Raw genomic sequence first — 18,377 nt, forward strand, 5'->3', positions numbered from 1 at the left:
AATACCAAGGAATTATTCAACAGTATGCGGATCATGTGCGAATGGAGCGGTCGATTTCTTTATGAACTGCCAGCATCATTAATGTAAACTTTAATTCCAGAATTAATTCGAAAAAATGAAAATTAATAATTAAAACATCTCTAAGATTAAAAAAACTCCTCGCGGCGCCGAAAACGCCAAGGATGTACAGTATAGTAGGAAAAATAGAACATGTCCTAATGACGTCATGACGCACTTTTGCAGGATGTCTATCAATTCGCACATTCGACGAAGATGTGTATGCTTTTTTGTTTGTCGAAAACTTTAAACTATCTAGAGAGATGGTAAATTAAATTGATTAATTATAGCATTACGTGATCCTCGCTGTTGACTTTTTTAAATTAATGAATACAATCTGCAGTTCATCGACGAGGGCCATGTGCAGTAATTTATATTTTCACCTGTATGCGGTTCATAGACAAATCATTAAATTTCAATCCAAAAATTGTTAAAACATCCAAACAGTCCTATGGAAATGAATGAGAAGGATATCGAAGATAACAACGTACTAGTACTTTAATATACATTAAGTAATCAAATAAAATATTTTATTTTGTATCAGCTAAATATAATGGCATTTATTTATTGAATTTTTAGGCTCAGGGCAAATATGGCATAGGCATATGTATTGAATGTGAATATGTATTATGAGATCGAATGTTGTGAGAGCAATTATTATGTGTAGGCCTACTGTTATAATATGTAGACATGACCGAAAAATACATTGCTTTTGTAGGCCAATCGCCGCCACAATAACATAAAACATTTTTAAATAAACAACTCGAGGCCTCATCCATTAGTGTTTGTTTCTATCCGAAGCATAAACAAATATTCCAAATTCTCATACATAATTTTGTACACAGTGGTGTATACTTTTGTCGAAATATTTTCGTCTGTTACAGTTCTGATATGTTACTAACAAGAAGAAAAAAAAATCTTCCTTTTGAGGTTCGTCCCGTGACAGAATAATCTGCAGTTACTCGATGCCCGGTGATGTGCTGAAGTTATTATAAACACCTTTCAATGCGGTTTTAATAAATCATTAAATTCCAATAATAACGTTCTAAATAAGGTTTATAAAAAAACATTGAGAGAGTCGCTGTGGAAATACGATAGATGTACGAGAGGGCGCCAGACAACCAGGAGTCAGAGCCAATAAATCTGTTCATTAATTTTATATCAATTGTACGAATTTCAATTAAATCTTAGAATAATAGATAAGTTTCAAAAAAACATTAATGCGAAAACACACACATTCGTGAAAGAAACAGACGTGGTGATAAAGCATACTTCCAAAAAGCATTTATAACCTTTATTTGCAATAAATAACAGCGGTGAAGACAACAACCAACAGTTGGAGAATATCAACAATACTACATTAGAAGTATAAATGTTTTTTGATTCTTTTCCATATGAATCAAAATAACTACTTTTTTAAAAAGCACACAAGATAAAAAAACAGACTCATCATTTTTCTTCATGGTAAACCTTATTATTGCAATTGTGGTAAAAAAAAAACTTAAAAAGTTAAAAAATATTTTGATCAATACTTAATGTATTCTTAATAAAATAAACCCCACCCTAGTGTTGCAATAACACTACAAGTGTTTTGAAAACATCATATTATTCAATAACCCTGTTTTAAAAAATTAATATAAGTGTTATATTTATTATTCATCATTGTATTGGTTCCATTACTATTATTATTATTATTAATCCAATGCAGCATTTATAAAAAAGCACATTCATAATCCCTTTAAACATCAAAACTTCAACTTGCCAAATGCAATTTCCCTTGAAACATTAAAAAAAACCCAAGTAAAGAACAGAACATTATTGTGCGTAGTGACTTTCGATAGAAAAATATATCAAAAGATAAATCGTCAAAAATGATCAACAGAGGAAATTTAAACGTTCTACTTTTGTAAACCTGTCTCTGCACACTGGGCATGTCATCAAATTGTCTACCTACTAAAACAGTGGTAATGACGTCCATATGCTGTGTAGTGACACAAGGCCCCAAACTGTCTACAACACTAAATTAAGTACCAAGCTAACAACGGAACAGCGCTAACTTGGACGCACAGATTTTGACTCAGTTACTACGTCAATACAATGATGATTGTCTAACAAAGTGATATACTTACAGTAACCAAGACAAATTTTTACAAATTTCATTATATTTTGATAAATTTGATTAGAATCATATAATAACAATATATGAGTAACAGAGGGAGTAATAATAGTTAATATAATGAGTATAACAGAGGGGGGTAGTAATGGTAAATATGGTTTAATGTAAGCTAGTCTTGGCTATTACAATGAACATAACAGCTATTACAACAATATTAATGATTACAATACTCATGTCAACTAAATAAACAAATTAAAACAACTGTCACATGACATAATACCTGTACTACAATACAATGTTGTTTAATACAATAAAATGTTTAATAATATTTCATGTTGATGTCCAATTTTAAAATATACAATAATTTTACTTTAATCTGTTGGACGAATGTATTTAAGCACACATAAGGAGAACATATTATAAGTTCCATATATATAAAAAAAAAAAACAAGGATGAAACCCAAATCAACGACACGAGCATGAAACTTTAAATTAAATAACACTAGCACACCGAATGAAATACATAATAAAACACTTGCTTTGTAACGAGAACTCCTTGTTTGTCATATCCTTAATGTTTATAAACTTATAATTTTCTGTTTTTAATATTACCTTTGAGTTGTAGGGTGATTATTAGTAGCACACATGATGGCAACAAAGAAAAATAACCACAATGATAATCAAAATTTTAATATAAATAATGGATAATTGTTAATTATGGAAGATAACCTGGCAGGCCATTAAGAATTTTGTTTATAAGCCCTTTCACAAATATGTTGGTGTTTAAATATAATTAACATACTGATTAAAAGGAATTAATTAAGCTGAAAATGTCAGATATTTCATTGCTTAATGCATAGTTCATCTATGTGGAAGACACTTGATATGTTGCTTACTGATTCAAATTCAGTCTAAAGTAAGTATTAATTAACATAATTAGTTAATGATATTAATTAACATAATTTGCACAAATTAATATAAATCCTTGCTTATACCTTTTTTACATTATATAATGAATATATAAATAATAATTGGAAAAGCTAAGTTAATTTAACTTCATTATGGGAGCAAATTTTTCTGTTGCCAAGTTTTTCAACTGAAATTCAGTACATAGCTTTGAGTTTATCAACTTATAATTATTCAACACTTAAATTGTCTTCCAATTTCCAGTGACTATTTTATAATATAAAATTTGATTTCAACTCATAACGTTCATTCTCTCCAATACTCTCTTGTTATAAAAAAGTAAATTGATTCCTATTACACAGAAATTTGAGTAAGGATTGAAATAAACCAGAATTAAAAAATTAAATGGTTCTTTAATCAACAAAGTATGTGGTATTTTGTCTTTGTTGGTTTAAAAATGCAAGAAAAAAAAAAGCCAAGAAAACATTCTCTTTGCCAAGGAGGTCAGATTTTGTCACCCAATTAACTAAATTAAAGTTAGTAATTATTTGTGTTCATCAGAGGTCAGCGAAGTAAAGTTTTGTACCTTGTTTTTGTGCATATACAGTAGTTCAGGTGAAAATTGCACTAAGAAACGCCCACAAGAATTCAAAGAGCAGAAAGAGACACAATGGCACCAGGCAAAGGCATTTGGATGAGCACAGGAAATGAATGTTAACACAACTTTCAATCAAAGGTCATATTCTTAAAACAAATCTATAATATACAAAATATACATATACATGTATATATATATGTATATATGTGCTTATATAATTATACAAACAGATTTCTGTTTTTAAAATGATTCTGACCTGACTAAATTTCATACTTTTAAAGATTTACCTTTCATAAGCAGTGAATTGTATATGACTACAACAAATTTGCACTGCCATATGCCTGGTAGAGTGAGCTCATGACCAGAACTGTTTTTCTTGCATAAAAACACACACATATATATAACCTTTTTGATCGAAGTAAAATCCCATAACAATGAACATAAGAGATTAATGCAATGGCTGTGGTTTAGTAATGCATTAGCTGCACAGTACGCAATGTATTTGAGACCTGTAGCGCTGGATATAAGATAAATAACATAAAAACAGTATCCGCAGCACGGTTGGGGTCCCGACGAATATAAATTATTTTTCAAGCTGGCAGAAATTGCAACATATATATTTGATAGTATAAAAGATATTCTTAAAAACAGGTTATTACATCTTAACATGCTGTATCCTTCTTGGTTCTGTAAATTGACCATTAAAAATTCAACAATCATTAATTCATGGAATATGTATCCGTTCAAATGGTAGTCTCCAATATTTACAGTTTTTTGTTCAATTTTAAAACAATTTTTAAACAAAATGCATTGCATTTAAGATTTGTAATCACTATGTACAATGAATGAACATGTTTGACAAAATAACATAAAACTCTTAACAATTTTAGCACTTGTAGTTATTACTAATGAAGTGAAAGAACATTTTGAATAACATATAACTTAAAAGATAAATTAAAATAAATATTTCTTCATAATTTATAGAAAGCACACCAATAATAATGTTGAGATGGACTGGAGAAAAAAATCCCATATATGTACATCATAAAAAAATCTTTAACCTTAATCTTAGCATTATATTTTGAAGATCTAAGTGAAGACATATGCATCCAATCAGAGTACTGGGTCTGATATGAATGAATATTAAACTTTCTTACTAAAGTGAATAAAAAGTTTGTTCTCAGTCCTATGCACCAGGAAGACTAGATACTGCATATGGTTGTTCTGACATTTTAATAATACTCACTTAGTCCTTTATCATACTTCATGGATTCATTACACTTTCATAATCAATAATCTTGGAAGTCAACAAATCGTTTTGTATGACCTACCAGGGTAGGTAAGCAACACCTTCAGATGTGTTTTTTTTTTCTTATATTGTATTACTTATCAGCTATGGGTTTTTTCACTGTTTTGATCGATAAAAGTTTCTTTTAAAAAATTGCATCAAAAAGTTTGATTTGGGATCACAGACTTCGTTGACGATCCATCTAAGCCTCTATTTCGCTTTCTTTTGTACTTTTCACCTCTTCTGTCAAGCCATTTACATAGTCCTCTTTTGCCATTATCTGCTTAATTGTCGCGCCCTTTTTGCGGCCAAATCCAGCACCTAAATTATCCTCTCGTTTACAGTAGCTGTAACGGTGGTTCATGTGCTGGCTGTAGGATCCGGAATGCGAAAACTTCTTCAGACATTTATCGCACTGATATGGCTTCTCACCGCTGTGCAGTCGAGAGTGTTCCATCAAATGATGCTTGTGTTTGAATGCTTTTCCGCATTCCTTGCACATATGGGGGCGTTTTCCTGCAAGAGATTAAATATAACAAAATATTGAAACATATACCAAAAATTTCATCATGTTATTTTTTAAAATTTACAATTAATACATTTTGCTTTCATGCATATTGCAATACAATGTGGCACTTATTGAACTTCATTTTAAAACAGCTGTAGTTGCAAAGAGAAGTAGTTCAAAGTTAGCGCTAAGTATTATCATTTAAATAAATAACCATCTGTAAAGTATTCCACCTTTTTCTTCAACTCTGTAATCTCCCCAGTCGTTTACAGGTTTTTAAATTCTCTGATACGTCTGATTGATAAATCAATCATTGGCGACTTGTGGTCTGTGTCCTGCTGTGTCTGCCTGTACGATTTTATCGTTGCGCCAAACCTTTCCTAACACTATAAGTGTGTGGAGCCAAGATGCCTGTGCGGGAAAGCCACCTGTCGGGCACCGTGAACTCCCTCTACAGTCCGCCTTGCTGTGAACATGTGCTTAGATACTTACGAGTTTCCTTCAATCACAAACTGCATCTCAAGGGAAGACCCCAGGAGACCACCTGTTTCCTGTGGTCCAGCTGTTTTGTGCTTCCAATCATAGGTCCCACACCATTGAAATGTCATTATCGTCATCAAGAGAATGTCATTCATGGCGTCAGAAAGTAGCCCGCTCAAAATAAAGGGAGGCTAAATCACCCTCATAATACCACCATGCACACCACAACAATCCACCAATATATACTTGGTCCCTAGTTATTGATGGGAGTGACGTATGTCTCATTTTATTACTATACCCGATTAGGTTTCACCTGATCTGCGTGTAGAAAAAAACTGGCAGAATGCTTTGAACTGCAATAGTATTTTCAAATCAGATTGGATCTTCGGCGCATTTCAACGTTAAAATTGTCTAAGGAGGATTTCCTGAATTCCCTCTTAACAATGCTATGTTCCTGACCGTTGACTTAACGCGCGGTAGCAATAATCAATGAATATTACTCCAATATTGACTTCTGACCTACTTCAAATTGTTGATAATACTAGTAAAAAGATTATTCAGGTGTATTCCCACTTTTTTAATATATTTATTATAATTGTCTTTTTTTATTGTTATTAAAAGTAGCTCAATAAATATTAAACTTTGTGTCTAAAATCAAAATCAAAGAGGGATATAATAATGAGGTTCTTGTATAATTAATAATAAATGAAAGGAAAAACATTATGATCAAAACTTCGCCATACCTGAATGTTCATAAACATGCCTTAAGAGAGAGCTGTGCTTCTGAAACGTCTTCGGACATTGACTGCAAGCGTAAAGGCCTCCAATCACACTACGCACGACCCGATCTCGTCTCCGTTGTTTACCAGGAGAATCATCATTGCAATTATCATCATACATGTAATCCATTCTTGATGAGGTGATTTCTATAAAAATTAAAAAATAAAGTTACAATAATTTATCATTAAGGCTTCGAAATTTTAAATACATACTCATATTAGATTTACAATGGACATAAAATTCTCTTCTTTGCCAAAATCATCCATCATGTTTTTTTTTAAATTTTTTATAAAAGGAAACGCTACCTAAGTTTACATTAATTAGATTCGACATAGATGTAAGGTAGAGATTATGATGGTCTATCGGCAGACTTACTGGAGTCAGGTAGTTGCCTTTGTTTCACTATTAGGAGCCATCATCAGAAAGTAATTACACTTAGGATATATTGATAAGAAAGATAACTGAGTGAAGTCACTTGCATCTGGATGTACTTAAATCACTTTATAAAAAAAGCAATTTAAAAAAAAATCACTTGTTAATAAAGTACCTCACTCACGACATGGGGTTAGGAACACAAGTCATGAAACATTTAGACTCGCTTATCATTCAAAGCTTTAATAATAGTTGTAAATGTACATAGCCAGGTCTACAAATGTTAGTTGATAGTAACAAGTTATAATGTATTGTAGTAGTCAGGTATTCTGCGTTGACTGAAAGTTATTAAATCAACTGTATAACAACAGTTCATAAAAGAGATGTTTCAAGCAAATTTAAAAAAAAAGTGAGACAAAAAAACAAATTACATAATTACCATGACTATCTTCAGGGTAACCCTTCGGTGAGTGTACAGGGTAAGTCGGTGAGTGGCTCAGTTCAATTGTCCCGGGTTTTCGAAGACCTGCCTCAGCTGCCATCATTTCTGGAATTTGAGGGTAGTCCATCGGTGGGACATTAATTCTTTGACGTTTGGGCTGATAGCCATTCGGCAAAGGCAAATAGGCAAAGTATGGAGGATCAGGATACCTCCTCTTATTAACTTGGTGCGCTAAACTGTGTGCCTTAATGGTGTTTTCAAAATATAAACTTGCTTGTGGATGGAGAGGAGGCCGTAAACCTGGGTAAATCACACTTCCCAAAGCAGGGGAATATAACGATGGATATTTATAATGAAACATAAGGTTGTTTCTATCCAAATGATACTCTGGTGTTGGTGACATCCGCTTTGGTACACTTAAATCAAGTGGTGCATCGTGTGCAGTAGTTGATGGTGATGATGTGACTATAGGTCTTGAATGGTAGCTTGAAGGACTTGTCTGGGGGCTTGAGATGGGTGATGTTGTCTGTAATGTAAGTGGTGTTGGACGAAGTCTGGTAAGATCTACACCTCGATCTTCATCCCTGGTAGGTTCTGGTGTTGTTGCGGTGGGTCTTTGAGGACTACTTTGGACCACTGATGTCCTAACTGGGCTTGGAGTTGGCTCAGGGCTGTTAGATACTGGTCTTGAGTCTGAAACTGATCCATTAAAAGCAGTTTTATTTGCATATTCAAGACCTTTAAGAGATGGATCAGTACCATCAACTTCTTGTTGCCGTGCTTTCTGGAACCAATCTGATATGGTATTTACATTGAGGTTTAAAGCCTGAGAGATCTTTGTCAGTCCATCTTCAGAAGGTTGAGCTTGCAAGGCATAGAATGCTCTCAATGCTTGCTCTTGAGCACTAGATATAGATTCAACTTCTGGTTGATCTTCAGTTGCTGCTACTGGATTATCTTCCTCACTTTCACAATCATCTTCTTTAGTGCTCTCCACTTCTATGGTCTGGTCATCACTCAATGCTGCTTTTTCTTCATTTATCACAGAAACATCATCATTATTCTCTTCATTTGTATCTTTCTCATCAGATTCAGGGTTCACAGTTGTCAGGGAGAGAACATCATTATTATTTGAACGCATTTTTTGTCTGCAGACGTCTGCGTTCATATCACAGAGATACCTCTCATGCTGGTGTTTCTCAATGGGACTATCAAATGATTCACCACACAAACGGCAAAACTCTTTACAGTTAGATTTCAGTAATGGAGGTGGGTCCATACTGCTGACTGCTTCCTGAACTTCTTCATTCATCGTACAGATGTACCTTTCATGTTGGTGCAACTCTATGGGATTTTCAAAGAACTTGCCACAAAATTTACAAAAGGCCTTCTCCAGGCTACCAGCATTATTTTTTCGATGAGTTTCCAGGCAGCTTGCAACTGCTTTGGCCTCATGAACTTTCTTTAATGTGTAATCAACAATGCTATAATTGTCGTCTTGTGGTGGGATTGTACCAAGAGGTGCCTTCACCATTTTTGCTGTCACTACACCTCTGTCTTTAGTTATTTCAGGCAGTTTGACTTTTTCAGTTGTATTCACTTTTGGGCTAATTATTTCAATATGTTCTTGAGTTGGATTAACAGTCTTTTTAATCTTAGAAATGTCTGTATTTTGTCCTTCTTGTTGCTGCTTGGTAACAGTGGCACCAACAATTTCTAAAACTTTCTTAACTGCTTCGTTTGGTGGTGAAGTGAGATGCTGCTGGTTTTGTTTATCAGGGAAATTCTGATTTGTTGGAACTAAGTCATTCGATGTTGGGATTTTAACATGCAATGGATAAAAATATGAGATGTTGTTTGATACTGAGTGACCATTGTTCTCTTTTCCGCTTCCTTCGTTACTATCTGGTAGGACATCTCCAGAGACAACTTTCACTGGAGCTGCCATTGCATCTTTAATGATTGGTGGTACATGAACTGGAGAGCACTTCTTACTACTAATATGTGAACTGTATGAACCAGAGTGTGAAAACCGCTTTCTACAGATGGAGCACTCGTATGGCTTCTCTCCACTGTGAATCCGAAGATGCTCCTTGAGGTGGTGTTTGTATTTAAAAGCTTTACTGCACTCTCCACATTTGAATTTACGATTTCCTGAAGTATGTGTCAGCATATGTCGCTGGAGTCTATAAATGTTCACAAATGCCTTATTGCAAATTTCGCACACTTGGTTTCGACCGGGCATGTGCGTTGCCATGTGTCTTTCTAACTGTGATTTGTGAGCAAAACAGTAATTACATTTTGGACAGGAAAAGCTGTTGGATCCCTTCTCGTGGCGGTACTTGATATGCTCCTTAAGTGACGTTAATCTCTTGTAGGTACGATCGCAATATGGGCAGTTAACTGGCTCCAAACCATTCTCATCTTCCTCTCCTAAACACATAAAAAAGGAATTTTAAGTAAACTTCCAAATACTTTCAGTCGGAAAACGCACTATGTTCTAACAAATGTAGCCAGTAAAACACATTAAACAATGCATGTATGCCAATGAAGATACATTAACACACTGATCTTAACCTGAGCATGTGTGTAACACCTCATTTGTTTTAACACATACTTACTTAATGACTTAAATCTGTGTTCATAATGATTACAATCACTGCATTGAAAGATCTTAGTCTGCATCTACCAGTCTTCGGAAACATCCAGTCAACATGTGTCACAGTAAAATCATTTAATCCCCCAATTTTTTTTTTGTGAATGGTTCAGTAATTTTCCCCCTTAAAAAGCTTTGTTAACTTATAATAGATATTTGAGTATATCATGGAACTGTCTAGGCCAAGGTCTTTAGAACCGAGCAGCCTGAGTTTAATTTCCTAAGACACTTAGTAATCACCTTTAAGACGCCTTCTGGAAGGAGACGAACTTGAGTTTTGATTGGTGATGCAAATGCTCTAATTTTTTTTTGCACCAGCTTTTACTGGTTGTAGTAAAACATGATGCAAACCCAATTCATATGAATTTCAAGGTGAATTTATAATTTTCTATGCACACTGTTTTTTTCAAATGGTTGTTAGTATCATCTTCTACTGGTAGGCAAGTAGTCTTACTGACCTTCTTTCTGGCCTTTGTACAAAATGGTGTATTACAGTATTTAAAGTAGTAACCATTTTTAAAGATCTACCGTAATTCAAACGTTCGGTTCGGAGACCATGATTAATTTTCATGTGCAAATGCAAAGTCATGTAAAAAGTCAAGTGTAATTACGTAGCAATATCAAAAGTTTTGAATTGCATAAGGGAAAAATCTAGTTTTTATTTAGAACATATTCCATCATCGTAATGATATTGGATTAATAGTTTACCAATTAAAATGACTATTTAAATAAACAAAAAGAACATTCTAGTACATTCCTTTCAAGGAAAGTCCTTTGTTGTATAAAAATCACTGTATATTATCATTACTGTATATAAAAACTAATAAATTATAAATTAAATATTTCCCTAGATGAGGGCAATTTATGGTATAGAAATTAAAATCAAAATATTAATTAAAGGTAAATTATAAAAAGTGTATCCTTAAGAAAATAAAATTTTAATATTACTGTAATAATATTAATGTATATGTAAAGTTGAACATTTACAAACTTGTCAGGAAAGTAATAGAGTAGAGAAAATAAATTATAAAAATATTATCCAAATGAAAACTAAGAAAAAAACATTAAAAAAAAATCAGTACCTTTATAATCACTCCGTCTGTCCTCGTCAACAGCCTCAGGATAAATAACCATAGTGTTACTCCTATGCAGATATTCTTCCAGATGGATTCCGGTATCAACCCCACTATCTCCGGAACCACCACCATCTTGAACCTCGTCAATATCAACTTCCTCCTCCTCGGAGCTTCCATGTCCGAAGGAGTCATCTGTACTATGTGTGTCTGAACGACTCATTGGGGAGTTGGGTGATCCTACAACTGGGTCATCAGCAAGGTCAATTCCTCGGTCAGAAATACTACTGTTTGTTTCATTTTTGTCCAGAATCTCATCAACTGTAAAATACAAAACGAGAGATCTTTAATTTGAAGAGTTCATTAAGCTAAAATTGTTGTTGAGCTAAAAATCTTGAATTCATAATTCAATACTTAAATTAGTTGCTATTAATCTAAGTAAAGTTATAGTATTATATTAAGAGCATGGAGGTCTCCACAATATGCACTCTATAAGTTGACCATCATCATCATTATTATTATTATTATTATTATTATTATTATTATTATTATTATTATTATTATTATTATTATTACCAAAAACGATACAAATATCCAATTGAAAACAGATTTGGAAAAAAACTAAAGAATTATTTTACTTGCCAATTTTTAGATGCATAAATAATAAGTGTTTCTATATATGCGAGGCTCTTAAAATGGCAATAGATTTAGTGATTTTTGTACTAAAAGTCTGTAAATTGGTAAAAACTGGATTGTTTTGGTCTCTATCTTTTAGAATAAAAAAATGCCATTTTATTTTAATGTAATAAAATAATGGGGTTTCTCTAGATTTTACCAGATAGTGTATTTATTTTGTGAAAAATATGACAAAATGACTGATTAGTAATTGTTTGAAACTGAAGCTTCAAATAAATAAATTAACTGAAGAAACTGCAAAACACCAATAAAATCAAAAGTTATTTCAGTGGTTGAAAAAATTTAACACAGATAAAAAAAAACCAACTAAATATTGTTTTTCTCATCAACTATATCATTTGAAAAAAAAAATCCAAACAACTTGTTAAACAGGGAGTACAAGGAAGGATGTTGGTTCAAGGAAGAGAGGAAATGGCAGAATAATCTACCATACCCAAGCACCACAGATGACAAACTTAAGTATTTCTCAAGTAATACAAGGAAACAATGATAAAGTATTAAAAACTACTGTACATAAAAACATGTAACAGGTTTTTTTTCTGTATAAAGTAACAGGGATTCTATATGTGTCAGATCTAATTACCAAAACAATAATGAAATTCACAATTCAGGCCTACAGTATATACTAAATATACTGTACACAGAAATATAATATATTACTGTACTTATGTATACTTATACTTATATTTACATTTATATATTGTGTAGGATTATATAATATTTGAATTTTTAATAAGAATAATATTTTTAGTTAATTATTTTTACAACTTATACATCTACAGTAGTATTCTTAAAAAAATGTTTTAAAAGAAAGAAAAAAGAAAATTAAAAAGACATTCATTTTTTTCCTTAAATCTCAAAATTATGATGTTGGAATTAATGAACATCATTTTATACCTCCATGATGTAACCAAGCAAATTTTAAAACACCACAATGTAACCAAGCAAAGTAAGAACACCACAATGTAAGTAATTACTTATCCAAAATATCAAGTGATCCAATAGGGAACAGGAGTATATATAGAATATCCTCCTTAGTATGACATCCTACAGGATAACCAAGTCTACTTCAATGATGACAAACAAATCACTGAACTATCAAGTGGTCAAATAATGAGGATGAAAAAACGTTATCCATGACAATTAAAATAAGGAAATAACTGTAAAAGAAATTAATATATTTCCCCACTTGGTTTAAAGATTAACCAATAAAAATAACAATTAAATAAAAAAATATACTGTACTGTATAACAACTGGCGTTAAGTTGCACAGACTGGTGAAAGCGAGTCACAAAAAAACAGTCTCAAAAGGGCCCACCAAGTGATAACACAAAAAAAATTAAAAAAATCTTAAACAAAATTATAATTACAAAAAAAAAAAACAAAAACAAATGTTTATACAAAAGAAATAAAAATAATCCACCAAGAGAAGAAAAAAAACTTCCGTAAATTAACACAAATTGTGTTTAAATAATACTAGATTAACTTATCACCTACAAAACTATCAACGAAAAAAATTAAGTAATTTAAAAACAATCTTAAACAAACCATAATAAAAAAAATCAAATATTATAAAAAAGAAATAAAAACTTTAACTTATTTATAAAAAAGTATGAAATAATTATTACATGCACTAAATTTAATTACCTGTGCTAATATCATTTAACTATTAATAAATTAACACGAACTGTTTGAATAATACTAGATTAACTTATCACCTACAAAACTATTGATTAAAATTAAATAATTAAAAAAAAATCTTAAACAAATCATAATAAAAAAAATCAAATGTTATAAAAAGAAATAAAAACTTTAACTTATTTATAAAAAAAATATAAAATAATTATTACATGCACTAAATTTTATTACCTGTGCTAATATCATTTAATATTGACAAAGAAAGTTAAAAACTTGCTTTGTTTATGTTTGTAATTTATCATAACTGCATATTTTTAACATTTTATAAAAAAAAACCTCACCTGATACTAAACTCTCAGACATTCCAAATTTGAATTTCTTTCTACTTGTATAAATTTTCAAAAGAATGTATATCCAAGATCAGTAGGTATTTAGTGTAAAACTCACTAGCTATTTTAAGAACAGTGCTCCATAGTGGAAGAATAAGGCAGTACTGAGAGAGAAAAACACTCAAGCCTCCTGCTGCAGAGATGATGTCCAGCTTAGAGAAGGAAGACAAAGAATAACTAACACTTTATGCCATGAACCTAGAACAAAACACCTCCTATCAGAGCCTGAGGGATTGGGCCTAAGGAAACAAAGGGACACCTTTGATACGGTGCCAGCCAGTCTGGACTGCTCTACCTGGCTTTCACCATCTTACAGTCTGCTTCATAAATCATTAACATAATTATCGTAACACCTGATTATATACTAAACCCCGGGCAGGTGATACATGGGCTTTACAATGGGGGTGTGCAGGATGACTGGTTGGGTATTGTCTCGGGCGGTTGTCCGCTTTCCCAGCCAGTTTGTATTGAATAGGGACACAGCATGGTTTGGTCGATCACACAGGTAAGAACTAACACACTCCTCATTTACTCTTCAGCACTCAAGTAGGATTTTTTACATTTATGGTAAACAAAAAAAAAATGACTTTATTTTAAAGTCTGATAGAAGTTTGAACAAATTAATACAACAAAAAAATATTTTAAAACAATAGTATTGTATAAAGCAGTCCCTCAATTATAGATAGGTTTATTCAAGTAATAAGAGGATCATTAACTCTCTCTTTGTCTGGCTTGTTATAAGGTACTGTGTCAGGTAATTTTATTCATTGATATTAGATCGGTCTACATCTGTATCCCACTCATGACTCTTTTATTAGCTATCCTTTGTTAAGTGGTACTAAATTGGAGCGATTTATAACATATTAAATCTTCCCATCGTGAAGCTGCTTCCATGGAAATTAAATTTCAATTTGAACAGCAGAATAAACGATGATGATGAAGATTAATTAAAGTGATCATTCCAAATACATGAACATTAGTATTTATCATCTTAGTTCACCATGCAATGTACTCAAACTGGTTCCTGATTTTTATAACAATTTACCTACTGTATACATTAATAAAAAAAAACATTTCTTTCACATTTAATGCAAGTTTATACAACAATTACAGGATTTAATATGAAATATGCTTAAACTGACAACAGGATTTGAAACCAGGACCTTAAAAATGGAAGGTAATTATTTCATTTTCCATCAGATATAATTACTACAATGATATTAATAACAACAACAATAATAAATAATAGTAGTTATTTAAATAATATTTCTCCAAATTCAAACTTGCTATCAACTTAACCTGGGAGTTTGTTTAATAATTATAATAATTAATTATAATAATTTATAATTTCACTAAAGAAATTTCTATGCAAACAAGAAAAAAGTGCATTATTTACAGTTACAGTACAGCAAGACACCAAAAAAGGATTTCAAAAGCTACAGTTTCTGTTGTTCTGTGAACCTCTTGTTAGACTTCATTAGCACTTTTTGTATAGCACTGTGCTATTGTATGTCTTTGTGATATGTTTGTCCTTAAAGTCTATTGGTGATGGAGATAAGTGACTCAATGTATTAATACACTTGTCATTGTTACTGTTCAGCAACTGGTCGTGTGCCACTCTACTTAAAATTATAGCTTTGTTGATGTTGACATACATAAATAAATACATACTGTATCAAATAGATATCATTCATTGCATTTTGATTTTTGATGGGTTTGTATTGTATACTTATTGAAGTATTGTTAGAGATCAAACTTGTTAATAGTGTACTGTATTATTATTTATTATACCAATAAAGCATTTTGCAGTTAACTCCTTATGGTTTCTACTAGTTCTTACTGTAGCCTACAGTCAATGGTTAGGTCTGCCTAATGTTATTCTGTATTGAATTGGGGATTTGAGTGGTACATTTATTGGCGCAGGACTCAAAGCCACTTGGAATACCACTGGAGGTATTATTATTGAGTGTTGTTAGTCTAGGTTCATGGTTTTTTTTTCTTGTCCGTTTCCTTCCGTTGTTGTCAAGCACCTCGAGGTTGGTCCAACAGGAGGCGCTATACAAATTGCAAATTATAATTTTTATTATTATTATGGTTATTTTATTATAATTATTATCAATTATTAATTTATGTATTTTTCCAAATCAACATGTAACAAAATACCATAAAGATGGAGTCTCTATTGTTTTTTGTTTATTTTTATACTGAATGATGTTATTGTTTTATTTTCAATTATTATATCAATAACTTGAATTATGACACTTTATTCTTCAGGGACAAGCCAAGGTTTGGATTGTAAGAATCAAAGAGAGAGATAGTACTAATTGTGGCTGTTATCAATATTTAAATAATAGGTATACATAAAATAGCACCTGTAACACATTGCATTAAGTAGTAAATACAGAGTACACATAAGAAAAGAATAAAAATGCAATGATATTTGCATAATTTATTAGATTGTTTACTATTAAAAAATATACAGTGACTGATAAGAAAACATAATTTAAAATCATACAATAGGTGGATTTATTTTTTTATATTTAATATAATTTTAACCATTCATTAAATGAATCACATACTGAACCTGAATAAATACCATTGTGTTAAAAATAATTTATAATGTGGTTAAAATGAGTCATAGATATCTGGTAGTATGACAGGAAAGATTAACAGCTAAAGACAATATAGTATAAATACCTGCTACTGTTTAGCAGAAAATCCAACACTGCAGTAGTACTACTGACAGTATATTCTGTACCTTGAACTTCTGCCAGGGACTTCCCCTTTGATGACATCATACTTAGAGATGCCAAGTCAGGTGATAATGGGGTAAGGAGTGATAGTCAGGTGCTTCTGGTGTGAAACAAATCAGTGGCATACTTTGTAGCAAGGATTTACTAAATCCCCAGAAAAGCATACCAAGGTCAATAACTTGCAACAGCCCAGTTGACAGATTTTTTTTTAGATCAGGTGACAAAATCATTTATCATCATCATGTGATTATTCTTTTTTTTGTTTTCTTCGGATCCTGTGATCCTTATCTTTCAAATTTCATTTTCATTTTGCTTTATTTATTATGTAGTGCCTATAAAAAATATACAAACAATAACTAAATGACGATACAATTACTTTATAAAAAGGGGAGAAAATATTCCAAAAGGATATCAACAGCAGCGTAAAGCAACATATTTATGCCCATTATACGAGTCTTTTCAGCCTATTTTCTAAAATAAAAAATTTGTTTTAAAATACAGAGATGTTCATCCACTAACAATTTAAATTAATACTTATATCTGCCCTGCAAATTATATTAGCAATATTGCATGAATTTTATTTAATGTATCATAATATCTAAGTTGTGCACCTTTGTGTTATTTTTGTAAGCTTTTCAAATGTTACACATGAATGCTTTAATCTTTAACTTTCTGTACATTATAAAATCAATTCCAATACACTACTGCCTTAACAATTCTGTTGTCATCCAATTTAATTTCATTTTGTAATTTATTAAATGAACAATAAAGATTGATGAATGATGGTTATTATGACCCAAACTGAGGTAATTTTGCATCTGCGATTTCCTTTTTAAAACTTGTTCTGTAGTTCATCCAACATCACAACAACTTCCATATTGTTTTTTTTAATTGTTTAGTCATTTGTTGTTTTTATTACTCATAGGATACAACTTGAACTTTCAATCATTATGTACCTTCATTTTAGGATTTATGCTTCAATAATTTTAATAAGATAAATCCTTCTTTTATTAAATTTTTATTTTTATTAATTCTTTTCTTTATTTTGCTAATAGAAATTACAATAAATAAAATTTAAGAGGATTTATGTAAACAGTTCAATCTTCCAAAATAATACTGGTAATGTTAATAATGGTATCAATTTAATAATAAAAAACAGTAATTAAAAAAAAATGTTAAAAAAAAAATAATAATAATATGCGCTAAGTTGGATTTAAGGGGAATATTTTTTGTGTTATTTTCCCTTAATGTCATGTTAATAAACCCCTTAACATCTTTTTTTTTATTTGTTCTATAAATTTTCATTGTTTAAGTTCTCATTAAGGTAGGTTTTAGTAACATAATAATAATAATAATAATAATAATAATAATAATAATAATAATTTTGCACTTAGCCATAATATTATTTAATATGAAGCTGGAATGAAGTAGGCTACTTTGACATAAACAAATACTCAACCATGTGATATTATGTGTTACACATATTCCATTCATCCTGTTGTGTTTTTATTTTGACTAAAGATATTATGCAACTAATAACACTCCCTTTTTTCAATGTCACTGATCACAGGAGATAACATATGATGCCCATATAAATTTGGCACAAGATTTAAATTTGTCTTGTG

General features: G+C 31.3%; 1 protein-coding gene across 4 annotated transcripts in view; it reads right to left on the reverse strand.

The window, feature by feature from the left end:
- Nucleotides 1–1,329: 1,329 nt before the first annotated feature.
- Nucleotides 1,330–18,377, reverse strand: part of LOC117110707 (zinc finger E-box-binding homeobox 1-like) — a 33,147-nt gene continuing 16,099 nt past the window's right edge. For 3 of the 4 annotated variants that reach the window (XM_033253474.1, XM_033253477.1, XM_033253476.1), the window contains exons 2-5: nucleotides 11,286–11,597; nucleotides 7,545–9,980; nucleotides 6,697–6,879; nucleotides 1,330–5,481 (exon numbers count right to left, since the gene is read on the reverse strand). In XM_033253474.1, the coding sequence (XP_033109365.1) occupies nucleotides 5,168–5,481; nucleotides 6,697–6,879; nucleotides 7,545–9,980; nucleotides 11,286–11,597 (3,245 nt within the window). In that variant the 3' untranslated portion in view covers nucleotides 1,330–5,167. Of the gene's footprint in view, nucleotides 5,482–6,696; nucleotides 6,880–7,544; nucleotides 9,981–11,285; nucleotides 11,598–13,951; nucleotides 14,122–18,377 lie in introns of those variants that run through there. The other variant, XM_033253475.1, reaches the window with a different exon arrangement.

The sequence above is a fragment of the Anneissia japonica genome, unplaced genomic scaffold (genome assembly GCF_011630105.1).
Source record: "Anneissia japonica isolate Jap-2015-1 unplaced genomic scaffold, ASM1163010v1 scaffold2756_len2360902_cov194, whole genome shotgun sequence".
Lineage (NCBI taxonomy): Eukaryota > Metazoa > Echinodermata > Crinoidea > Comatulida > Comatulidae > Anneissia > Anneissia japonica.